At 42.7% G+C, this 26,989-nt stretch overlaps 1 protein-coding gene across 1 annotated transcript; it reads right to left on the bottom strand.

Moving 5' to 3' along the window:
• Positions 1-545: 545 nt before the first annotated feature.
• Positions 546-26,680, bottom strand: LOC139472410 (leucine-zipper-like transcriptional regulator 1). Its single transcript, XM_071254886.1, has 20 exons — positions 26,287-26,680; positions 25,615-25,677; positions 24,604-24,660; positions 21,041-21,120; positions 19,910-20,018; positions 19,494-19,632; positions 18,024-18,163; positions 17,077-17,223; positions 15,328-15,493; positions 14,952-15,044; positions 14,261-14,347; positions 12,514-12,625; positions 12,278-12,342; positions 9,747-9,863; positions 8,874-9,033; positions 7,629-7,807; positions 4,574-4,723; positions 3,183-3,236; positions 1,832-1,912; positions 546-992 (listed from the first exon to the last, which is right to left on the bottom strand). The coding sequence occupies exons 1-20, from the start codon at positions 26,427-26,429 to the stop codon at positions 849-851; spliced, it is 2,286 nt and encodes a 761-aa protein (XP_071110987.1). The 5' UTR covers positions 26,430-26,680; the 3' UTR covers positions 546-848.
• Positions 26,681-26,989: the final 309 nt, after the last annotated feature.

Raw genomic sequence — 26,989 nt, 5'->3', positions numbered from 1 at the left:
TCGAGCTTAAGGCTGTTTATCCAGAGAATCTCCCTACAGTGACAGTTTGGTTTGTGTCCCATCTGTGGATCTAACTTCCGTACTGACCGGTGCTCTGAGTGCACTCAACCAGGTCCTAACTTCCGTACTGACCGGTGCTCTGAGTGCACTCAACCAGGTCCTAACTTCCGTACTGACCGGTGCTCTGAGTGCACTCAACCAGGTCCTAACTTCCGTACTGACCGGTGCTCTGAGTGCACTCAACCAGGTCCTAACTTCCGTACCGACCGGTGCTCTAAGTGCACTTAACCAGGTCCTAACTTCCGTACTCACCGGTGCTCTGAGTGCACTTAACCATGTCCTAACTTCCATATTGACAGGTGCTCTGAGTGCACTCAACCAGGTCCTAACTTCCGTACTGACTGGTGCTCTGAGTGCACTCAACCAGGTTCTAACTTCCGTACTGACCAGGACATATTATCCTGACACAAGACTTGCTCTGCCTGGAGAACTGGCCGGAGTGTCCCGTGTCTACCCGATTTCCAGTCCTTCCTCCCGGACCCTGCTGGCTACACCAATCACAATGGGCTACTGGACTCAGCTACACCAATCACAATGGGCTACTGGACTCAGCTACACCAATCACAATGGGCTACTGGACTCGCCGAGACCAAAAATGTTTAAACTCAATCAGTTCCACCAGTCATAACTTGGTATAGTTTTCGCTGAGACCAGAATGTCTGAACCCGATCAGTTTCATTATCATAACAATAGTCTTATTTGTGCCACTGGATTTGCTGGGACTTGTCTGAACCTGATCAATTCCAGGAGTCACATTGTGCCACTGTGCCCAATCAGTTCTACCATAGTCATAACGTGCTACTAGATTCACTAAGACTGGCACTTGACATATCTTGACAGAGCCGAGACTCGCTCATGTCGTCGGCGAGAGCGTCGACGATGTCCAACAATAGCTCTTTGCTGAGTCGCCGCATCTGGGGAAGACGAGCAACCTGGAACAACAAGTTCAGTTGTACTTCAGCAAAGAGAGGACGTGATATGATGATGTCAAGAAATGTGCACCTCAACCATTCACTCCACAAGAAAATATAGAGAACAAAATAAAAAATAATGATTGTTCAAAATATCATAGAGAGAATGTAAAGAGTACCTTAGGGAAGTACCGGTAATATACTTCCCAGAAGTAGAAGTATATATATAATGTACTATGACATTAAGTGCTCCTGTACTGTGATATTGAGAGCTGCTTACCTTAGGGAAGTAATGTACTGTGATAATGGGAGCTGCTTACCTTAGGAAAGTAATGTACTGTGATAATGGATGGGAGCTGCTTACCTTAGGGAAGTAATGTACTGTGATAATGGGAGCTGCTTACCTTAGGGAAGTAATGTACTGTGATAATGGATGGGAGCTGCTTACCTTAGGAAAGTAATGTACTATGATAATGGATGGGAGCTGCTTACCTTAGGGAAGTAATGTACTGTGATAATGGGAGCTGCTTACCTTAGGAAAGTAATGTACTGTGATAATGGATGGGAGCTGCTTACCTTAGGGAAGTAATGTACTGTGATAATGGGAGCTGCTTACCTTAGGAAAGTAATGTACTATGATAATGGATGGGAGCTGCTTACCTTAGGGAAGTCGTGTACTGTGATATTGAGAGATGCTTACCTTAGGGAAGTAATGCACTGTGATATTGAGAGCTGCTTACTTTAGGGAAGTAATGTACAATGATATTGAGAGCTGCTTACCTTAGGGACGTAATGCACAATGATATTGAGAGCTGCTTACCTTAGGGACGTAATGCACAATGATATTGAGAGATTCTTACCTTAGGGAAGTAATGCACAATGATATTGAGAGCATGTTTCCGCATATCCATAGCCTGGATCTTGTCTGCTGCTTCCAGGATCTGGAACCAGAAAGGATGGACTTTAACTACAAGCAAGACATATAATTTCACTTAAAGGGCATATCTGTTTAAGTCCATTATTAATGAGGAAATGTGTAAACTGGGTCATTTCTTCCAATAGTTTTAAATAAGGAGCAGCAATCTAAGGTTTTTCACGTGTATTTTTTTAATGCAGCATTCAGCAATATTTCAGTCATATGACGATGGTATGTACAAAAATCAAATCTGGACCTGACAATCCAGTGATTAACATCATGAGCATATGATGAATCAAGTCAGCGAGCCTTGCCACTCAATGCCGTTAGTCACCTCTTATGACAAGCATGGTTGCTGAAAGACCAGTTCTATCCCGGAATTTTCTACTTAGTCACTAAGCCCCTGATCCATTGTGTTGCCCCTGAATACAACGGGGATAGGTTGCGGGAGATCTGTGCTAACCCGGAGTGCCACGGAGAATATTCAACTGACATAAATATAAGAATCCAAATGTGTGTGTTACTTAGCGTGATCTCACCTGGACTACAGCATAGCAATTGCTACATATCTTACCTTGATCACATCATAGCAATTACCTACATATCTCACCTGGATCACATCATAGCAATTAGCTACATATCTCACATGGATCACATCATAGCAATTAGCTACATATCTCACATGGATCACATCATAGCAATTAGCTACATATCTCACATGGATCACATCATAGCAGTTAGCTACATATCTCACCTGGATCACATCATAGCAGTTAGCTACATATCTTACATGGACCACATCATAGCAGTTAGCAACATATCTTACCCCGGATCACATCATAGCAATTAGCTGCATATCTCACATGGATCACATCATAGCAATTAGCTACATATCTCACATGGATCACATCATAGCAGTTAGCTACATATCTCACCTGGATCACATCATAGCAGTTAGCTGCATATCTCACATGGATCACATCATAGCAATTAGCTACATATCTCACATGGATCACATCATAGCAGTTAGCTACATATCTCACATGGACCACATCATAGCAGTTAGCTACATATCTCACATGGATCACATCATAGCAGTTAGCTACATATCTCACCTGGACCACATCATAGCAATTAGCTACATATCTCACCTGGACCACATCATAGCAATTAGCTACATATCTCACCTGGATCACATCATAGCAATTAGCTACATATCTCACATGGATCACATCATAGCAATTACCTACATATCTCACATGGATCACATCATAGCAATTAGCTACATATCTCACCTGGATCACATTTTGGAAGGAGACATTCATCTCTAAGTTGTGTTTACAAAATGCCTGCAAACCAAAACAAAAATATCAATATTGATTATCAATCAGATCATCTTGACTGGTGCCACTATTTTGTTTGAAGCAAATGCAAGTGATATGAGAGGTGGAATCTGATTGATTCAATAGGAGGGACATAGAAGGGACATAACTGCTAAAAGTGACTGAGCCAACAAATTCCAGCCTAGTTCAGCAAGGGTGGAAACTGGACTGTTATAGTCAGTAAACTCCCTTGCTTCAGGAAGATGGGCACAGGATTTGCCTGTATGACTACCACAAAGCGTGAATGTGGCACAATGGTTAATAAGTGCACAATGACACAATATAATGTACATTAACGCCTTTCCTTTTTCAAATGGAATTCAACCATTTACATTTTAGAAATACAGTGGTCCCTCGCTACAAAGCTACCAATGGGATCCAAATAATTGGTGGGCGTTATAGACGATGAGCTATTTAACCGAGGCCGAGGCGGGGGAGCGCACTTGGCCAATCTCACGATCTTCACCTTGTCTCGCACATTGCAATGTTGTTGTTTACCGTTCATAGTGTAAAAATATATATCCATTAAGTTTTCGCCTTTGTTATTATTTACAAGCCTTAAGTGTCACATTCAATGTGAATGTAGCCTACTTACATGAAAATATCGATCAATAATGGTAGTAACAGAAGCTGTGAGTGAGGAGCCAATCACAATTCATTACACTAGTACAGAGTGTTTCAGTGGCATTGATTGGTCATGTTGCTTAAAATAAGGAAAACGAGAGTTTTGACCAGCACTATGCGCATTCATACACATTCATACAAATATAGATACACATTCAAGCCAGATTAATTGGTTTGATACGGTTACTTGATCCGAATCAAAAGGAATGACCTACATGTGAGTTGACAGTGTTGCCTCAAATTGGATTGTCCACTAATTAAGAATATAAACTTCGCTTGTGGTTCTCTTTTATTGCATGCATGCGCTTCTAAGATCAAAGGATGTATAGTGTGAAAAGTTAACTAGCAGAACAATCGTATTTCCGGGACTTGCTGCAGATGTTTTCAAACAGACTATTAGAACTCCATTCAGCGATAAATGCTTGATTATGCAATGAGAAGCGTTATGTGCAAATGAACAACGAACAACAATACAATCATGTCTGTGTAAAGCTCTCAGTATTAAAATTGTACATAAATTTTGGGAACCATGCATTACCGCGCGTAGTAACCGAGATAGCGCTTTATCGAAGAGCACAATAGGGAGGGATCACTGTATGTCTCAGGAAAGTTAAATACTCTGAACATGTACTACATTGCCTCCTTATAACATCAGTACTGTGATCACAAAACTTGGCTACCTGCAATCTGTTGTTGGTGAAGCCGTAGAAGTAGGGTGCGGGGAAGAGGTAGAGGGAGTCTTCGGGCGGCATGGACACCTCGCCGTAGTAGATGTAGCGGAGTAGGCTGTCGAACGCCTGGCGGGATGGCACCATCTCGCCGATGATGATCTGCTCAGACAAACAGTTACATTACTCTCCTAAAACCAGATGCTAGAATCATCCTTTCAAACACATAAGTTCAGTAAACATCAGTTGGTTTTTGCTGGCACCTATATCACAGTTGGCTGTAAGTCTGACCAGACAAACCAGTGATTGACAGTGCATGCCTGGGTGAGGGAATGTTAATGTAACACACACACAATCAACCAAGTCACCATGTCTGACATCCCAATCCATTTGGTTGCCCATCATGGCAATCACAGATTGCTGGGGCCTGTTTTAACCAGGAATCACTAGGGGAGACAATCACAGGTAGCTGGGGCCTGTTTTAACCTGGAATCACTAGGGGAGACAATCACAGGTAGCTGGGGCCTGTTTTAACCTGGAATCACTAGGGGAGACAATCACAGGTAGCTGGGACCTGTTTTAACCTGGAATCACTAGGGGAGACAATCACAGGTAGCTGGGGCCTGTTTTAACCTTGAATCACTAGGGGAGACAATCACAGGTAGCTGGGGCCTGTTTTAACCTGGAATCACTAGGGTAGACAATCATAGGTAGCTGGGACCTGTTTTAACCTGGAATCACTAGGGTAGACAATCATAGGTAGCTGGGAACTGTTTTAACCTGGGATCACTAGGGGAGACAATCACATGTAGCTGGGACCTGTTTTAACCTGGAATCACTAGGGGAGACAATCACATGTAGCTGGGGCCTGTTTTAACCTGGAATCACTAGGGGAGACAATCACAAGTAGCTGGGACCTGTTTTAACCTGGAATCACTAGGGGAGACAATCACAGGTAGCTGGGACCTGTTTTAACCTGGAATCACTAGGGGAGACAATCACAGGTAGCTGGGGCCTGTTTTAACCCTGAATCACTAGGGGAGACAATCACAGGTAGCTGGGACCTGTTTTAACCTGGAATCACTAGGGGAGACAATCACAGGTAGCTGGGACCTGTTTTAACCTGGAATCACTAGGGGAGACAATCACAGGTAGCTGGGACCTGTTTTAACCTGGAATCACTAGGGGAGACAATCACAGGTTCCTGGGGCCTGTTTTAACCTGGAATCACTAGGGTAGACAATCACAGGTAGCTGGGACCTGTTTTAACCTGGAGTCACTAGGGGAGACAATCACAGGTAGCTGGGGCCTGTTTTAACCTGGAATCACTAGGGGAGACAATCACAGGTAGCTGGGACCTGTTTTAACCTGGAATCACTAGGGGAGACAATCACAGGTAGCTGGGACCTGTTTTAACCTGGAATCACTAGGGGAGACAATCACAGGTAGCTGGGCCTGTTTTAACCTGGAATCACTAGGGGAGACAATCACAGGTAGCTGGGACCTGTTTTAACCTGGAATCACTAGGGGAGACAATCACAGGTAGCTGGGACCTGTTTTAACCTGGAATCACTAGGGGAGACAATCACAGGTAGCTGGGGCCTGTTTTAACCTGGAATCACTAGGGGAGACAATCACAGGTAGCTGGGACCTGTTTTAACCTGGAATCACTAGGGGAGACAATCACAGGTAGCTGGGGCCTGTTTTAACCTGGAATCACTAGGGGAGACAATCACAGGTAGCTGGGAACTGTTTTAACCTGGAATCACTAGGGGAGATAATCACAGGTAGCTGGGACCTGTTTTAACCTGGAATCACTAGGGGAGACAATCACAGGTAGCTGGGGCCTGTTTTAACCTGGAATCACTAGGGGAGACAATCACAGGTAGCTGGGACCTGTTTTAACCTGGAATCACTAGGGGAGACAATCACAGGTAGCTGGGACCTGTTTTAACCTGGAATCACTAGGGGAGACAATCACAGGTTGCTGGGGCCTGTTTTCACATAGAATCACTAGGGGAGACAATCACAGGTAGCTGGGGCCTGTTTTAACCTGGAATCACTAGGTGAGACAATCACAGGTAGCTGGGACCTGTTTTAACCTGGAATCACTAGGGGAGACAATCACAGGTAGCTGGGACCTGTTTTAACCTGGAATCACTAGGGGAGACAATCACAGGTAGCTGGGAACTGTTTTAACCTGGAATCACTAGGGGAGACAATCACAGGTAGCTGGGACCTGTTTTAACCTGGAATCACTAGGGGAGACAATCACAGGTAGCTGGGACCTGTTTTAACCTGGAATCACTAGGGGAGACAATCACAGGTAGCTGGGAACTGTTTTAGCCTGGAATCACTAGGGGAGATAATCACAGGTAGCTGGGACCTGTTTTAACCTGGAATCACTAGGGGAGACAATCACAGGTAGCTGGGGCCTGTTTTAACCTGGAATCACTAGGGGAGACAATCACAGGTAGCTGGGACCTGTTTTAACCTGGAATCACTAGGGGAGACAATCACAGGTAGCTGGGACCTGTTTTAACCCGGAATCACTTGGGCAGACAATCACAGGTAGCTTGTACCTGTTTTAACCTGGAATCACTAGGGGAGACAATCACAGGTTTGTCTTGTCCAAACTCAATTATTTAGAAGGGGCACAGGAGGCCCAGTCGTTTAATGTGCTGCAATTTGCTGTGCAGAGTTAAGTCCCTTGGCTACTCCAGAAACCTATGATTGTGGGTTCAAATCCTGGTTCGCCCTGATTATGTTTCTAGGTTTGCCAGCACCATACCCGTGCTCTTTGGTTTCACCAAAGTGGTAAACATCTAAGACCTGCATCACTTTGGGCTTTCCTCCCACAATAAGGTGACACGCTGTGATTTAACTGGAATATTGTTAAAAGCAGTGCTAAACCAAACTCACTCACTCAATTATTTACAGGTTGATGTTCACTAAGAGGACAAACATGTTTCAACATATATGTTCTTCAGCAATATCAAGACATGAGGTGATTTCCTATTAGTGCAGCCAGACAATCCCGGTATGTCACTGTACTGCCTGCACTCACTGTGACGGTGTTGTTCTCCGGCATGAAGGAGCGGAACATGGCCTCGAAGTAGCTGCAGCGGGCCGCCAGGATGGCCTTGTGGGACCTGACGGGGGTGCCGTCCAGCATCAGTGTGATGTCACAAAACTCGTGGCCGGCAGACTTGAGGAAGACGTCCATGTCCTTCTCCAGGGAGTTGGCTGCAACAGGCACGGTAACGATCCTTGTGTGTACACATGAACAACACCGTCCATACAACTGGGATAACTAGTCATCTGACCTCCGCAGTGTGTTGTGTGTGTGTGTGTGTGTGTGTGTGCATGTGCGTGTGTGTGTGCATGTGCATGTGCGTGTGTGTGTGCATGTGCGTGTGGTCTGTGTGGTGTGTGCCCGTCTGTTTCTGTGTCTGTTCATGTGTCTGTGGTGCGTGTGTGTGTCTGTGTGGTGTGTGCACGTCTGTTTCTGTGTCTGTTCATGTGTCTGTGGTGCGTGTGTGTGTCTGTGTGGTGTGTGCACGTCTGTTTCTGTGTCTGTGGTGCGTGTGTGTGTATGTATGTTTCTGTGTTTGAGTATCTGTTTCTGTGTGTGGTGTGTCTGTGTGGTGTGTGTGTGTGTTTCTGTGGGGTGTGTGTTTCTGTGGGGTGTGTGTTTCTGTGGGGTGTGTGTGTAGTGTGTGTAGTGTGTGTGTGTGTGTGTGTGTGTGTGTGTGTGTGTGTGTGTGTGTGTGTGTGTGTGTGTGTGTGTTCTGTGTGTGGTGTGTGCATGTCTGTGTGTGGTCTGTGTGAGTGAGTGAATCAGACATGGGGTAAGATGCCGTCTTCTACTGTCATCTTAAGAACAAAAATACATGCCAAAGTTCAGCTCCCTTCGTCTGGCCAGCTTACCGAGCCAAATATACACTCTGAGTGAATATAAGAGCATGGTCAAACAAGGTCAACATTTTCAATCTTCCCCAAAACAGAACATATGTGCAGAATTGATATTATATTATACATTAACATACCACAGGTATCCAGGTCCTAGTACTAGCTCAAATGCAGATTTATCCATGTGAATCCCACAATAAGCTAAACAAAATGGGTTTTTAGAGTAATGACATCAATAATATTCATCTTGACTCACATTATATCCACTACCTTTTGGAAATGAGATGAGATAAGCAATTGGTATGAGTCAGGATAAGGCAAAATTGCTTAATTTCATTACAATTTGAACAAAAATGACTGAGTGATGGCCATAAAGCTGCTTATGACGGATGGGACTCACTGATGACAGGGTCCTGGTACGTCTCCAGCATCCTCTGGTGCGGCTGCTGGCGGCGGCGGATGATCTCCACCATCAGAGGCTGGTCCAGGGTCTCGAACTCCTTGCTCATCACGATCTGGTTGTAGTTGCTCTCTTTCACAATGAACCGCAGACAGTACTCCTAGAACATAAATACATCCACAATGAACCTCAGACAGTTCTGTTACACACATACCTCCACAATGAACCTCAGACAGTTCTGTAACACACATACCTTACAGTTACAATGAACCCCACACAGTTCTGTAACACAGACACCTTACAATGAGTCTCAGACAGTTCTGTAACACACATACCTCCACAATGAACCTCAGACAGTTCTGTAACACAGACACCTTACAGTTACAATGAACCCCAGACAATTCTGTAACACAGACACCTTACAATGAGTCTCAGACAGTTCTGTAACACAGACACCTTACAATGAACCCCAGACAGTTCTGTAACAGACACCTTACAATGAACCCCAGACAGTTCTGTAACACAGACACCTTACAGTTACAATGAACCCCAGACAGTTCTGTAACACACATACCTCCACAATGAACCCCAGACAGTTCTGTAACACAAACACCTTACAATGAACCCCAGACAGTTCTGTAACACTGATGACCACCACAATGAGCCCCAGACAGTTCTGTAACACTGATGACCACCACAATGAGCCCCAGACAGTGCTCCTGTAACACTGATGACCAGGTGAGTCTGACAGTGGAGGACCTTGCTATGCTGATCTGCTGAATGCAGACGTAGACACCACTGAGGTTTATGTAAAATAACATGATGTTTGGATAAAACACTACATTTTCACTGGTCTCGGGCCATGTGACTCACCTTAAGGAAATCCAGATTAAGTTTGGCAGCATTCCTCAGGGCCACGAGGACGTTCCTGTGTCCAATGCACGCCTCCAGGTAGTGAACACACAGCTGCTCCAGGCGACTCATGTGAAACTGAGGACACCAATAAGGTACATGTGTTACTGCATGCTACTGAGCGCTGTGGCAGCATGTGGTCTTGGTTACATTACAGCAGTGCCACGTCTACGAGGCGTGACATCATCAAGCCATCAGTGTATCTGGAAGACACCATTCTCAGTAAATGATAAAAGCACCATTATGGATTTTCATTATTATTTGCTCCTGCCCCCAAAATACGACAACAAACAAAGGTCAGTCAACACAATTTTCAAAGCCACCATCTTCAATATCACAGCTATGTTTCAGCAGTTTGCAAATCTAGACCAAACAAGCCTGTGGCTGATAGTGAGTGAGTGAGTTGGGTTTAACGCCGCTTGTAACAGTATGCCAGTTATAACATGGAGTGTCAGCTAAATTGGGGAGGAAATCCCGACGTGATAAAGGTCTTGGACGTATTACCACTTCGGTGAAACCCACGAGCACGGATATGGTGCTGACAAATCTAGAAACATAATCGGGGGGACTGGGATTTGAACCCACAACCATAGGTTGCACAGTGAATCGTGGCGCCTTAGACGACTGGGCCACCCGTGCCCCGTGTCTGATAGCAGGAGCAAGGATGACAGGGAAAACACTGCAACCGCCTGAATCTTAGCATCATCCTCTGTTTCACAGTATTGCATTGTTTGTTTGTAGTTTAACGCCACACTCAGCAAAATTCAAGCAATATGACGGCAGTCTGTAAATTATCAAGTCTGGACCATAGAATCCAGTGATTGACATCATGAGCATTGATCAACGCAATTGAGATACGATATTGACATGCATTAACCAATCAGCAAGTCTGTCCACCCGAACCTGTTCGTCGCCTCTTACGACAAGCATAGTCGCCTTTTAGTAATTACCTAAGAACCAGTTTTATCATCCAAAACTGGCTTCCTCAGGAGATATTGGTGAAGTGAAATTGAATCACAATGCTTTGCAACTCATTAAGTTATCATCGGTTACCATCACGTCAAAATCAAATGACATGACTGATCTCTCTGCCACCGAAGTCGGTTAGCTGTATTTTGTACACTGAAGATACTGGTTATTACAGTTTGAAAACTGAAAAAGTTGAAAAATGATTCTGGATGATAGGTAGAGTCTCACCCTTGTATCGTTTTATACCAAATCAACACTCATTGATAAAGCATTTTAGCTTTCAACCCTTATTGACTCGTGTTGATACAATTGATACCCAACGACACTCAGTGTGGATTCTCTATACCATATCATTTAGACTTCCAAGCATGACGGGGAAACGGGTAGCCCAGTCGTCTAGGGTGCTGCAATTTGCTGTGCAGAGTTGCATCCCCTGGGCACGCCAGAAACCTATGATTATTGGTTCAATCCTGGTTTGCCTCGATTATGTTTCTAGGTTTGTCAGCACCATACCTATGAATGGGTTTCACCAAAGTAGTGAACGTCTGCATTACTTCAGGCTTTCCCCGACATTAAGCTGAGACTCCATGATATAACTGGAATACTGTTCAAAGCGGAGTTAAACCCAACTCTCTCACTCACTCCAAGCATGGGAGGGCAAGAGTGGCCCAGTCGTCTAAGGCGCCCCAATTCGCTGTGCAGAGTTGTGTCCCTTTAGCAGGCCAGAAACCTATGATTGTGGGTTCGAATCCCAGTTTGCCTCGATTATGTTTCTAGGTTTGTCAGCACCATACCTATGAATGGGTTTCACCAAAGTAGTGAACGTCTGCATTACTTCAGGCTTTCCCCGACATTAAGCTGAGACTCCATGATATAACTGGAATACTGTTCAAAGCGGAGTTAAACCCAACTCTCTCACTCACTCCAAGCATGGGAGGGCAAGAGTGGCCCAGTCGTCTAAGGCGCCCCAATTCGCTGTGCAGAGTTGTGTCCCTTTAGCAGGCCAGAAACCTATGATTGTGGGTTCGAATCCCAGTTTGCCTTGATTATGTTTCTAGGTTTGTCAGCACCATACCTATGAATGGGTTTCACCAAAGTAGTGAACGTCTGCATTACTTCAGGCTTTCCCCGACATTAAGCTGAGACTCCATGATATAACTGGAATACTGTTCAAAGCGGAGTTAAACCCAACTCTCTCACTCACTCCAAGCATGGGAGGGCACGGGTGGCACAGTCGTCTAAGGCGCCGCAGTTCGCTGTGCAGAGTTGCATCCCTTTAGCAGGCCAGAAACCTATGATTGTGGGTTCGAATCCCGGTTCGCCTCGATTATGTTTCTAGGTTTGTCAGCACCATACCCGTGCTTGGGGGTTTCATCGAAGTGGTAAACGTCTGAGACCTGCATCACTTCAGGCTTTCCTCCCACATTAAGTTGACACACGCAATATAACTGGAATACTGTTAAAAGCGGCGTTTACCCCAACTCACTCACTCACTCACTGACTCCAAGCATGAGAATACTGACCTGCAGTGCGAGCCTGTACACATCCATCATGCTGAGGATAACATCATTACTGTGAGGTTCCTGACCTGCGGGGCAAACATCAATGAAAAGACAAATACTGGAGGACAACAATAAAAAACAATACATCTGTCTAAATGCAGGCTATACCCCTTAAAGATATCAGATTATTTGTATATAATTAATAGTCCAACTTTACAGGCACATAATGATTTTCTTTTGAAATCTTTTCAATATACCTTTCTTTGTGGGGTGGATTCTGTCAGTGTAGATGTAGGACAGCACCATCTCAAAAGCGTTGGGACTTGCGTCCGGGAGCGCGACCTCGAGCCGATTGTTCTCCCCGTACTGCTGCTAGGATGAGATCGCATGATGTACACACTTCACAACAACATGGTATCATGCACTCATTATCTTGCAGTAGCAGCAACTAGTATTAATACAGTTTCGCCTTTGTTTAAAAATCAATGAACCAAACTACAATAACAGTGATTCCAAGAACACGTCAGGAGAAGGCTCGGCATATTGGCAGCCAAAGAAATCTGAACTCAGTCCCTGAAACACACCCAGATTGTTAACTAACTAAAACACTCTAACTGGAGGATGACCCAAATAACATAGTGACATTGTCTCAGTTTCCAAACATGCACTCTTTGTTTGTTTGTTGTTTAAAGCCACACTCAGCAGCATCCCAGCTACAGTGATCCCTCGCTATTGTGCTCTTCGATAAAGCGCTACCTCGGTTACTACGTGTGGTAACGCATGGCTCCCAATATTTATGTACACTTTTAATACTGAGAGCTTTACACAGACATGATTGTATTGTTGTTCGTTGTTCATTTGCACATAACGCTTCTCATTGCATAATCAACCGTTTATCGCTGAATGGAGTTCTAATAATCTGTTTGAAAACATCCGCGGCAAGTCCCGGAAATACGATTGTTCTACTAGTTAACTTTTCACACTATACATCCTTTGATTTTAGAAGTGCATGCATGCAATAAAAGAGAACCACAAGCGAAGTTTTCATTCTTAATTAGTGGGCAACCCAATTTGAGGCGACACTGTCAACTCACATGTAGTTGCTGTCACAACACGGCGGTCATTCCTTTTGATTCGGATCAAGTAACCGTATCAAACGAACTAATCTGGCTTGAATGTGTATCTATATTTGCATGAATTTGTATGAATGCGCATAGTGCTGGTCAAAACTCTCGTTTTCCGTATTTTAAGCAACATGACCAATCAATGCCACTGAAACACTCTGTACTAGTGTTATGAATTGTGATTGGCTCCTCACTCATAGCGTCTGTTACTACCATTATCGATCGATATTTTCATGTAAGTAGGCTACTTTCACATTGAATGTGACAGTTAAGGCTTGGAAATAATAACCAACGGCGAAAACATAATGGATATATATTTTTACACTATGAACGGTAAACAACAATAATGCAATGTGCGAGACAATCGTGAGATTGGCCGAGCGCGCTCCCCCGCCTCGGCCTCGGTTAAACGGCTCATCGTCTATAACGCCCACAAATTATTTGGACCCCATTGGTAGCATTGTAGCGAGGGACCACTGTATATGACAGCGGCCTGTAAGTAATAGTCCGAACCTGACAATCCTGTGATCGATATTATGAGAAAAATCAAAGCTGTTGGGGTATGAAGACATGCAATCAACCAAGTTACCGAGGCAAAATTTACAAGCTGCAATATCTAGATGAAGACAGAAAATGGACAATTGATCATCAAGGAAAGTCCATCTTTACATCCTTCAAAAACATAATTTTTGTGGCCCCCAACAAAACATCATAACTATGCTCTTGTACAGGCAAATGTTTTGTCTCATAATATGCTTCACTTGACATACAGTTCCTAGCTGTTCAACTTAATCATATTTAACTACTTCTATCTATTCAAATTTGTCCTAAGGATACAGTCAACTTAAGAAGGATACTGTCAAATTAAACATGATATTACCAGACATCCAGCACTCTTTGTCTTGTCTCGCAGCCATCCAGACCTTGCTGCTATCAGTGCGATGTGCGCTGATATCTTCACATTTTCCTACAAGACAAATATCAGTGTTGCTCAGACTGATGGAAAAAGCCTCCTGCAGTTGTCATGCCATACCAGGTACCCCACCTACTTGACCAAAGCCTGGGTCTAGTAAATATTGTCCAGTCCGTATCAACAAAGTTACTTCGACTAATTGGCACTCCCTCTGTTGATGTTCCACAGCTGAACACATACAGAAATAAGCATGTGGGATTCTGTTCAGTCCATGATATCACATCATGCATGTCCTAACACTAGACAGACCTAGGTCCCCTACATGCATGTCCTAACACTAGGTAGACCTAGGTCCCCTAATCTCACACTCCTTACAAGCATCTCGCTGTCTGACACTGGCAGTAGCATGGAGAGAGATTTTATGACGCTTCATGTGGTTTGGTCAAGAGTCATCCAGCTGAGCCACCACTGCCAGGAAGCCGTATTGGAACTGGTAAAAGTGCACATGACGTTACAGGTGATGGAGTAAGCCGGATGGAGCCAAGAGCTCATCAAGGATGACAGGTTATCTCGCATGACTATAAAAAAAGATTATTTGTGAAATAGACTTAAAAAAGTCTAGATTCTCCCTCGACAAATTTGTGAAATAGGTACTCACAGATCCTACAATGAAGTCTACATCACAGAACTGTCGGCTCTCTAGAAGTCGGCCATAGTCTTCATGTAAAGTACACTTCGGATAGCTGGAAAACTGTAAAGACAAACGGTCAATTATGAAATACATTTGTGGCTGAGTTTTTTCATATTTCTACATTCATATTCAGCTCAGTACAAACAGCAGGACATTTTCTCTGTAGAATATGTAGCATGGTCATGGAGCGGCCATAACATCGTGACGGGATTCGAACCACGGACCTTCTTAACCTGTGGTCGGACGCCTTGCACACAGAACCAAAAAGGTTAACCCCTTCAGCTTATATCTATTTCTAATCCAAAAGGTGACAAACTTTAGCTAAGCGTGACACTGGATGTACCTGGAATCTGTATATTTCCCCACTTCTGACGTTGTTGTCCACCGTTCCCCCAAATATGTACATGGCGTCCCCGACGACAGCCGCAGCATGGAATAGACGGCCGGCCGGGATCTGGCTGTCACATGACGGGTCCGTGATCGACCAGGTCTGGGAGTCCAGGTCAAAGCTAGAGAACAAAACAAACATCACTTGTGAATTGTGCTTTGTGAATTACTACATGGGTCAGAGGTCCAGGTTAAAAGGAATCACCATTCCCCAATTGATTTTGAGTTGCTTGCAAACAAATACGCGAGAGAAATTTCAAAAACCCCAAAGTATATCAACACTATGTATTAAGCCAATGCAACCTTTTCAACTTTACCTGTTTTTCTTTATAGAGCTTTATTTACAGGAATCACACATCACACATACAGGAATTCTATTGCAGTGAATAAATTGCCATTTTAAGGGTTTCGCTCTCTGTTATCATTATAAGGACTAGAGGACTGAAAATGTTCGTTTCTACTCCTGGGCTACCCAACCTCTCCTAATGAATAGTGAGTGAGGTTTTACGCCGCTTTTAGCAATATTCCAGCAATATCACGGCAGGGGACACCAGAAATGGGCTTCACACATTGTACCCATGTCGGGAATCGAACCCAGGTCGTGACGAGCGAACGCTTCAACCACTAGGCTACCCGACCGCCCCATAATGAATAGGAAAGGTGCTATGTCTCACTTATTGTTAATCAACCTTTAGCTGGGCTTCACCGTGCACAGTTCTATTATTTTGGTTTAAGAATTGAATCGTGCATGAACTAAAGGTGTGGTGCCACTCGACACGCAGAACCACTGACGTACTCTCCCTATAAACATTGCAGTTGTGAGTTTATGTGACGTGTTTCCCACTTGGGGCATCACACAGAAGTCACCTTAACATTATTTTAAGTACAAGTATTTCAGGAAGCTGTTTACTCATCGGTGTAAAAATACCCAACAGACAATACCCAAGTGATGTAAAACATAATGAATACTCAAAGAAAACTATCAATCCCCAAAATGATCATCTGTTGTCATGATACGTACAATATTAATTACTGAGTCATCAGTTTAACATGTTTCTTGTTAAATTCGGCACTCTGCAATATTTCAGCATTATGGCATCTGCCATCTTCCCGACACAAGAGAGTTAACTGACTCAAAAAGTCCAGTTTCCACCCTTGCCGAACTAGGCTGGAATCCCTGGCCAGGAATTAGCCCAGTCAAAATGTAACTCCATAAAACCAGCCTAGTTTGGCAAGGGTGGAAACTGGACTTTTATAGTCAGTTAACTCTCTTGTCTGGGGAAGATGGACGTCTGCCTGTACATGATATAGTGTGGTCATCAGACTGCTGCCACTTGCATATTAATGAAATAACATAACAGTTTCATTACTGAGAAAAGTTCTGTGATATATATCTCAATACATAACACATCTGTATCACTTTGCCAATAACAGAAGCTATTAGGGAGGCAGGAACAGTATCAGTATACACATAGTATGTCAGAAATCTGATAGGAAAGTTAGGAGTGAGTGAGGGAGTGAGTGAGTATGGTTTTATGCCGCTTTTAGCAATATTCCAGAAATACCACGGCGGGGGACCCTAGAAATGGGCTTCACACATTGTACCCATGTCGGGAATTGAACCTCGGGTCTTCGATGTGACGAGCGAACGCTTTAACCACTAGGCTACCCAACCTCCCCAGTATAGTTAAGACCATGCACTGACCAGTGTAGCTCATTGGGAAGTGTTTGACCCGTAGCTCCACCAAACACATACAGGTGACGGTCAAACGCCACCATGGTGTGGCCATACCGCTTCTCTGGGGGAGGAGGGGCACCTCGGAGGATGTGCTCAGTAGAGATTCTGGTCCATCTGAAAACAGAACATAGGGATCAAATACCAGCGATTTCTTCAAAAGTTTCATACCTGTTCTCTCTCTCTTGATTACTGAATGTTTAGATTTTATTGGTATAATCTACACTTACATTACCATATATTACCGGGTTTGGGTCGACATCGGATATAGGCCAACCCTTGACTCGAGCCTTGACATCAATACATAGATGATATGCCTTGGAGAAACGTTGACCCCACAAGATACACAACATACCGGGGAACAACTGGAATCTATATAACATGTATTGTGTGACCCGTGAATGACACGAGGAATGACGTAATACATTGTGCACCTCGGCATGCAGTTATCATATACACAGCGGAACAAGACGATTAAACTTGGAATGTTTTACAAATTGCACCGCCATATGGCGTTCTTTATTGTCAAAGTCCTTTCATGCTCACCAACGTTCTTTATTGAAAACGTCCTTTCGTGCTCACTGACATTCTTTCGTACACATTGTTCTTTCTTTTCTTAAGACGTCTTTTCGTAACATTTGACTATTAATATTGTATTTTGACCTTTAGTAGTAACATTTAGTTCTTTATTCGTAATATTTGACCTTAATTGCATACATTTGTCCTTTTTTTCAACTTTGTATTTTTTGACCGAATGGCCACCCATATGTTTGGGTGAATTGTTTTTAGAAAATGGAAACTTTGTTCAAGCACATTTTCACAGGAGGATCGAAAGGAGAGGGAGGAAATGCACTGTGTGAGATAGGATAAGTTTAAAAATTTAACTTTTCAAATCACAAGTGTATTGCTTTTCTTACAGTTTTTCTTTAAAGTTGAACTCAAAGAGGTTGTTTGTGATTTTGGCCCCACTCTGCCCTGAGAAGACATACATGCGGTCCCGAGCCACCGCCAGGGCAAAGTTGCAGCATGTGGGCGGGATGTCTCCACTCTGGTTCACCTGCAAGCATCAGTCAGCACAAATACATACAGAATCACACCCCAGTGTCTTTTGACATCAAGATATCAACACAAGCTGCTAAAAGTTTAAAACTGCTAGGCTTGCCGACGAGTGTTGATATATACTCACCGCCAAAAGAAAAGCGAACCATAGAAACATATAGAGAAGTATGTACGTCAAGAAGAGATGTTTCCAATGTGTACCAATTAGTTACAAAACAAACAATCAAGGGTTACCACAAAGTGTCTTTATTCATATCACGATATGCTGCACGTGATTTCCAAACTTTACACGCTAATCCTGCATGAGACAAGAGGTGTGTCTTGAGTAATGGATCTATGACGTCACATGTGATGCGTTCATAAGCGTCGGTTCACACAATGACCAGTACATTTGTTTGTGCATCGAACCAATCTAATATCTCCTGAATATGAGTAAGTCTTCATATATATAAAGCAACATGTATGTCTTTCACGTTTCTTTTATCAGACTACACGAGGGTGAGATGCTACTTATCATCTAAAATCTTTCTTCTAACTTCCTCAGTTTGTAGACAGTAATAAGCAGGATCCCGAGTGTACAAAAGTACAGCTGACCAGCAGGGCTGGGACACGTAACTCAGGTCAGGTGGGTACTGAGGAGGACCCAGGTACCCAACAGGAGTACCTGGACCCATGGCTAGTCATGTGATGTACTGTTTAATGACAATGACAATAACAATAATACTCTATGGCTACACTACAAGTCACTAACGTTTCTGACTGGGCATACATTCCTTCTGACCTTTATGTCAGAGCTGAGTGAGTGAGTGAGTGATCGAGTGAGTGACCAAGTGAGTGAATGAGTGAGTGACCAAGTGAGTGAATGAGTGAGTGAGTGAGTGAGTGACCAAGTGAGTGAATGAGTGAGTGAGTGAGTGACGGAGCGAGTGACCAAGTGATTGACCAAGTGAGTGACCAAGTGATTGACCAAGTGAGTGACCAAGTGATTGACCAAGTGAGTGACCAAGTGAGTGAGTGACCGAGCGAGTGACCAAGTGAGTGACCGAGCGAGTTAGTGACCGAGTGATTGAGTGAGTGACCAAGCGAGTGACCAAGTGACTGACCGAGCAAGTGACCAAGTGAGTGAATGAGTGAGTGACCAAGTGAATGACCTTGTAAGCGAGTGAGTGAGCAAGCGAGCGTGGTTATATCTCCACATTGAACAGAATTTCAAACATATCACAGCACTTAAGCTTGATGTGGAAGGAAAGCCCGAAGTGATGCAGATGTTTACCAATTATAATGCAAGTGAAACAGTGACAGAACCAGACCTCTAGACATGTACCCACCTCCTCCCAGCAGCGTTTGTCTCCGTGCAGCGCGATAGTCCACATATCATTCAGTCTGGCATTCCCGTCATACCCAGCAAATATCCACAGTTTCCCATCATACACTGCAGCACCATGGGCTGCACGGGCTACCGGCGTCCTGTTGACAAACACCAGAACCTTAATCTCTAAATCATGTTAATTTGACGATGTGTATATGAGTTTAGCAGTCACTGATTACCAAAATTACACAGATATAATGTCTAATTAAGTATTAATTACAAAATCTACCTACAAGCAGAAAATAGTCCCTGTTTTTTCGTCAATTATTCATTGTCATGATTATGTATATTTTGAACAGCTTCTACTATCCATTTTAATTAACTTTTATGTCAAGGGAAGATCCCTAAAGAGGATATGTGAGCGTTGGGACTTACTTCAAATCAAATTTCCACTCCACCCACTGTCCATTATTGAAGCGGTACTCGAACAGATCGTTCTTGTTGGTGAGGTTACAGTTGGAGTGGATGTCCCCAGTGTAGCCACCTGGGAGACATTGACGTGGTTACCATTCAACAAGGTGAAGGTCAGATGAAATGGCGTTAAAGGTACAAGGAATGAGTTGCATGCATCAGGTCAATGTGGGGACTAACACCAACATCTCTGGAGTGACAAGCACATAAGCCTGTCATACTGGAAACACTTCTAATCTGGAATCTGTTATAGTGGAAACCCTTCTAATCCATACCCTGTTATACTGGAAAGCCTTCCAATCTGGACCATGTTAAACTAACGACCCTTCTAATCTAGGCCCTGTTACACTGGAAACCCTGCCAATCTGGACACTGTTATACTGGAAAATGATCAAATCTGGACTGTTATACTTGAGACCCTTCTAATCTGAACCCTGTTATTCTGGAAACCCTTCTAATCTGAACCCTGTTATTCTGGAAAGCCTTCAGATCTGTCCCATGTTCAACTGGAGACCCTTCTAAACTGGACCCTGTTATTCTAGAAACCCTGCTTCAGATAATTACAGTTGGGAACATATAAAGACATCCTCTGCACCTTGAAGTTGCTTATCCAGAAATGTGTTAATCTGGGTGTCACCACTGGCAACTGTACTGGCAGATTATACCATGCAGTGTGTACCATGCGTGCTCCATGTTCAGTCGCCATCATCTTCCCCTGCAGGATTTGCAAAGCATGTGTACCATCAACTGGATATAGACAGATATTTTCCAAATATTTTCATGACCCGTTTTATTACAATATAGATCTTGATTATCAATCAGATCGTCTTGACTGGGCGCCGCCATTTTGTTTGAAGCAAATGCAAGCAATATGAGCGATGGAATCGTATTTGTCAATAGGTGGGATATAGAAGGGATATAACTCAGAATAGCGAGTGTTGGTGCTATGATCGAGCCTGGAAATTCCAGCCTAGTTCGGAAAGGGTGGAAACTGGACTTTTAAGTCAGTTACCCGGTACTCCCTTGCCTCGGGAAGATGTGTTGCCATGCACTGTTGCCATGCACCGTTGCCATGCACTGTTGCCATGTACTCACCGAACACGAACATGCTGCTCTCATGAACAACGGCCGAGTGGTGATACCGAGGGGCGGGAGGTTTGCCGGTTGTGAACGCCCTGCAAGAAAAAGACAACATGGTGAGATTTTCTAATGTTTCTTCATTCATCATGATAAGACTCTGTCCCCCTTTCTTCATGGTCTTAGAGCATGTAGTGAAAGGTATTTATATAGATGCAATATCAGACTTGTTTTCCATTGCTCCCTTTTGTTCAAATTCGAATACATCCTCGTTGATCCAGTGTATCCCTACTATTATCACCCTCCCCGACCACACTTTCATCACGCAGGTGACACCACCATCTGACGTATCAGTAAATTCACAAAAAAAGGACTAATAAATTTCTTAATGTTTTATTCCCAATCTTCATCATTTTAGGGTACGTGGAAAATGTAAATCAAAACTTGCCTAAAATGCATGCTCTAGTCACTTTACATAGAGTTTATAATCTCTCTCTTAGTGAGTGAGTGAGTGAGTATGGTTATACGCCACTTTTAGCAATATTCCAGCAATATCACAGCGGGGGACACCAGAAATGGGCTTCACACATTGTACCCATGTCGGGAATCGAACCCGGGTCTTCGGCGTTACGAGCCAACTCTTTAACCACTAGGCTACCCGACCGCCCCTCTCTCTCTTAGGGAGACGTATTTCCTGGTCATGTGACCCAAATTGAATCCCGACACGCCCACAGCAGTTCCTGTCAGAGCAAAGCAAAGTGAGGTACGGCAGAGTCTCTAGTGGCCCTCGTTTCGAACCTTAACTTCAAGTAAACAACCTTCCTACAAAATTTACCTGTGTAACAAACACTAACAATGGAAAGGTTACAATAAATGAATTAAATAATATTTCTGTAGATTCAAACTTTGCATTGCAATATTTCAAAAAGATGTTTGTCTGAGATACAAAATTGAGAAGAATATAGCCTTTACAAATGGTAATGTAGCAACATTTTATAAATCATGGATCTTTTATCACATATTGTTTGAAGCAGCAGAACAGCAATAACATGTGTATCTCTTTCTCATATTTGTTTCTTGCCAGGATCAGTGTTTGAATAATAATTTGAATGCTTGACTGTGTGTATGTTTTGTTATATTTCTTAAAAATCACCTTGGCACCATTTCCAATACTTGTATTTAATTTTTCCCAAATGTATACATACATTGTCTTCAGAATGTGAGGGTGACCATTGCCTGAATGGCCATCCTCCTCATGTAACAGGGAAAAGGTGAAATAAAATGTATAAAAAAAAAAAAAAAAAAACAAGATCTAAACACTGTATTTTAAGATCATGATCTTAGTGATACATACTGCTCAAACTAAAGTTAACAAACACCCAATTCTTTCATATTTCTATTGTTGATCTGCCATGACAGTTGAACCATGGTAATATGAAAGAATCGGGCAGTGCTTAACACGGACTAGTATATATTCAGGGCCCTAATCGATGAAGTCCTACAGGTCATGATAATCATTAGTCTTCTAGGCCCCATAGTAAAGGGTTGTTTGTTGTTTGTTGGTGAACTCAACACTCATCAATATTCAAGGTATACAAGGGCTGCCTGTAAATAATCAAGTCTGGACCAGACAACATAGTGATTGATATTATGAGCACCGATCCACCACATCAGGTAGGATGACAAGGATCCAGGTCACAGAGCCAATAAGTCACCTCGTCATGAACGCGTAACCCCCACGGGGATATGATAAAGTTAAACATCAACATGATAAAGTGCTATTAAAATCAACACTAAAACTTACCTGCTAGTGCAATGACATTGGCATGAAGTTGTCTGAAGGGCTTTATTTTAGACTATATTTCATAACATGACAGTAATTCAACTAAAGTCATGAACTCAATGAACACCCAGAAAATGCCAAAATTTGAAGACAGTTGTACAAGAGGAACATATACAGCTTTGACAGATGTTCAGGTAGGACAGGTAATGCGTTCTGATATTTGATGGTTTGCCTGACAGCGTGATGAAGCGTGTTACTACGAGCGTCAGAATGTTCATGTTCTATTTACAGGATTTAACCTGTTCAAGCAGAAATGAAATGCTGCAATGCGGGGTGTTTATTGATGTGGCAGTGCTTGACAGCGAGGGATATTGTAGGCGTACCTGAATTGTTCTCTGTAACAATGATTGATACAATATTGAGAATTTACATATACATGATCATGTTGAACATATTTCCAGAAATAAGTTTCGCCATACGATATACAGTATGAATAAGAAATTCAATTCACAATTCTTAGTATCAAATGCATGTGTTATTTCATTATTGTGTTCACCGTGAGTGAATTAGTTGTCATTACTTTGAACACGGTAATACAGCTTGGAACAGTTTATTGCACTGGTTGTATATAGGAGGAATGCACTAGTGACATATGAGAGGAATGCACTCGTGACATATGGGAGGAACGCACTAGTGACATATGGGAGGAATGCACTAGTGACATATGGGAGGAACGCACTCGTGACATATGGGAGGAATGCACTCGTGACATATGGAAGGAATGCACTAGTGACATATGGGAGGAACGCACTCGTGACATATGGGAGGAACGCACTAGTGACATATGGGAGGAATGCACTAGTGACATATGGGAGGAACGCACTCGTGACATATGGGAGGAATGCACTCGTGACATATGGAAGGAATGCACTAGTGACATGGAAGGAATGCACTAGTGACATATGGGAGGAATGCACTAGTGACATATGGGAGGAATGCACTCGTGACATATGGGAGGAACGCACTCGTGACATATGGAAGGAATGCACTAGTGACATGGAAGGAATGCACTAGTGACATGGAAAGAATGCACTAGTGACATATGGGAGGAATGCACTAGTGACATATGGGAGGAATGCACTAGTGACATATGGGAGGATAATAAGCGCCCAGGGCGCTCTCAAAATTTGAAATAGGGGTCTCTTATTAGAATTTTATTTTGGTGAAAGGTGAACGTAAATTTTGTGGTTTATGCTGACACCCTGATATGTTTATATACGACAAATATATTTTTCCAGAATTTAACTGCCCATAATCATGATAATTAAGGGTGCATATAACACACGAGTGTGTATTATACAGGAAAAAATAAGTCTGGCATACAATGATCAATAAGAAGGGGGGCTAATTGGGATTGTTCACTAGCCAATATATTAGCAAATATCACTGTAGGCGCTTATTAGAGCAGGGTGTTTATTACTTCAAGCAGGGCGTTTATTACTTCGAATACGGTAATATGACAGGAACACACTAGTGACATGGGCATCATGTGTTGGGTACAGACAAACCAGGGATCACAAGCAGATAGAACTGAACCTGCAACCAGTAGACAAATTCTTGTTACGGTGTACAACTCTGCCATAACCTTGCTATGGTACAAATAATAATTCTACCTTGTCGAGAGTAATGGCATATAATGTTTAGTATGCATATGAAATTCAACAATAAATGAGATCTTTCCTTTTCAAATCTTCCTCACTGATTGGTTAAATAAAGACTGACATTATCAAATACCAACCTTCCCCAAGATTTATCCTTCACATCAAATCTCAGCAAATCATTCAGCATATTTTTCCTGCAGTCAAAAACAAGATAAAACATCACAATCGTAACATGTATTAACATGAAAGAAACAAAGAAAAGACATTACAAGCTGCTAGAAAAGAATAAGTGGACACTGTCTGCCCGGCCAGCCATGTTCCAGCTAAATCAGCAGCCTGTGTCTAGCTGAATCTGCGTAACAATGAAATAATTTAGATTCTTACAAGCATAAATGTATCATGTATCACTGAAGAAAATTCACTCACTCCGAACATCGTGAATTCTGAGGGTTGAACAGTGAACTTTTCATTAACTTCATTTGGGCAGGGTTTGACAATGAGTGTCTCAACAAAATGTTCTAAATAGTCAGGATAGAGTGCGTGAGTGAGTGAGTTGGGTCTTAACACCGCTTTTAACAGTATTCTAAATATATCAGCTTAATGTGGGAGGAAAGCCAGAGGTGATGCAGGTCTCAAGATGTTTACCACTTCAGTGAAACCCACGAGCACAGGTATGGTGCTGATTCGAACCCACAATCATAGGTTTCTGCCGTGCCCAAGGGACGCAACTCTGCACAGCGAATCGCGGTGCCTTAGACGACTGGGCCACCCGTGCCCCCTGACATGATACACAATGACAGATATTATCAGTGATTATTACCATTAATTGGCATGTTCATTATCTTATACCACAGAGAGCAATATTCCAACAATATCTAGGCAGCCTGTAAATAATCAAGTCTGGGTCAGACAATGTGCGTGCTTGATGTCATAAGCAATGTCCCGTGCAGTCAGGATACAATGCCATGGGATCAGCTATGTCGCCATGCCTGACCACAGATCCATCTTGTCGCCTTGATCTTACAAGAGGCATTAGTTACTGAACTTTGTGGAAACTAATTCTAACAGTGAATAATATTAGGAAATGACTTTTGATGTTGCGGATATGACATTCTGTATGAGGCATGCGTTTCATGCTGCAGTCTCACCCATTGTCTCCTCCAAACACATACAGAGCTTCCTTGTAGGCAACAACCGTGTGTTTACTCCTCCTGTTTAAAAAAGAACATAGTAACTAGAATTACTAGCAACCATAGAAATGCTGGACTTTTAAAACTCTGAATAATCCATCCTTCCCAACCACTCCCCAAACCTATTTCTTGAAAATAACAAGTAAGTCAGAAGTTCATTGATGATTTCTGAAGGTACAGTTCATGCTACTACTAAATGTACTTGGCTATTGCTGTTTATGAGACAACAAATTTGTTAGCAGTGTTTAGCCTGTGTGTGTACGGTTCAGTCAAAAGTTGAGAACAGGGGCCCCTGAAAGTTCCCCCTGAAGTTGGTCACTGAATCCCCCAAGATTTATGAAGCTCCTGTTGTTTGCAGTGTTGCAGGGTCTTGACTGTTGGAGACACTCACAGCTCTCGACTAGTGTTTACTCTACTAATTACCCTACTTAATTATCTGAAGAACTTTGGATATAAATGTACACTGAAATGTTATGATTTGAAAACATAATTAACTTAAATCAGACATGTCAGACTATTTTAAACATTTAATTGACTGATTCGTTTTGGTTAAACTGGTATGCAGTATAACATTATCAGTCGAGGGTAGCCACTGACAAGATTTCCAGAACTGTTCTAGGGAGGCCCTACCTGGCACCGACAAATTCATCACACTCAGGCATCTGCTTCCATCTGTGAACAGTTTCAAATGGTCCGAAATCTAGTGTCAGGCACTCTGTACTTTCAGGCCAGTTGTGGTCAAATTCCATTCCTGGGGGCCTGGCTATTGCCATTTTGTTTAAGTTTTTGTCTTGACAGATCAGTTCTAAATGACAGAAACAGATTTATTTGACGCAAACTTTTTCACCGGAAACAATCGATTTCCGGGCACCTGTTCCTCGGAGTGAATAAGTTTCCTCAGTCTTGCTAAACAACGGCATAAGGAATAATACCGACACGTCGCTATATTACAGCATTATAAAGAAGTTGTTGGCCACACGTTGTTATCCATAAAGTGTGTCTACTTCAACTTTGTTATCCGTCAACCTCCCAAGAAATGCCTATGTAAGATTATTTTAGATTGGTTAAAAATCTTCAGTTGTAAATACACTCTGTACAACTGTTTCTATACATATTATTTGGTACAAAAACATTTTCGAAAATAGCAATTTTTCGAAAAATATATTTTAAAAATCAATACAATATAATGTGTATACCAAATGGTTATAAACAATTACATGTAGATACGATTATATCAAATTTTATCTCTGTTTAGAAACACATACACAACATATGTTTTCAAGATAATCTACTCTAGAGTAACCCGGAAGTATTAGCAGACGACCCGCAATGT

Source organism: Haliotis cracherodii, unplaced genomic scaffold (genome assembly GCF_022045235.1).
Source record: "Haliotis cracherodii isolate W230 unplaced genomic scaffold, xgHalCrac1.p SCAF_24, whole genome shotgun sequence".
In the NCBI taxonomy this organism is placed as follows: Eukaryota; Metazoa; Mollusca; class Gastropoda; order Lepetellida; family Haliotidae; genus Haliotis; species Haliotis cracherodii.
This window is presented reverse-complemented; position numbering and strand designations above follow the sequence as displayed.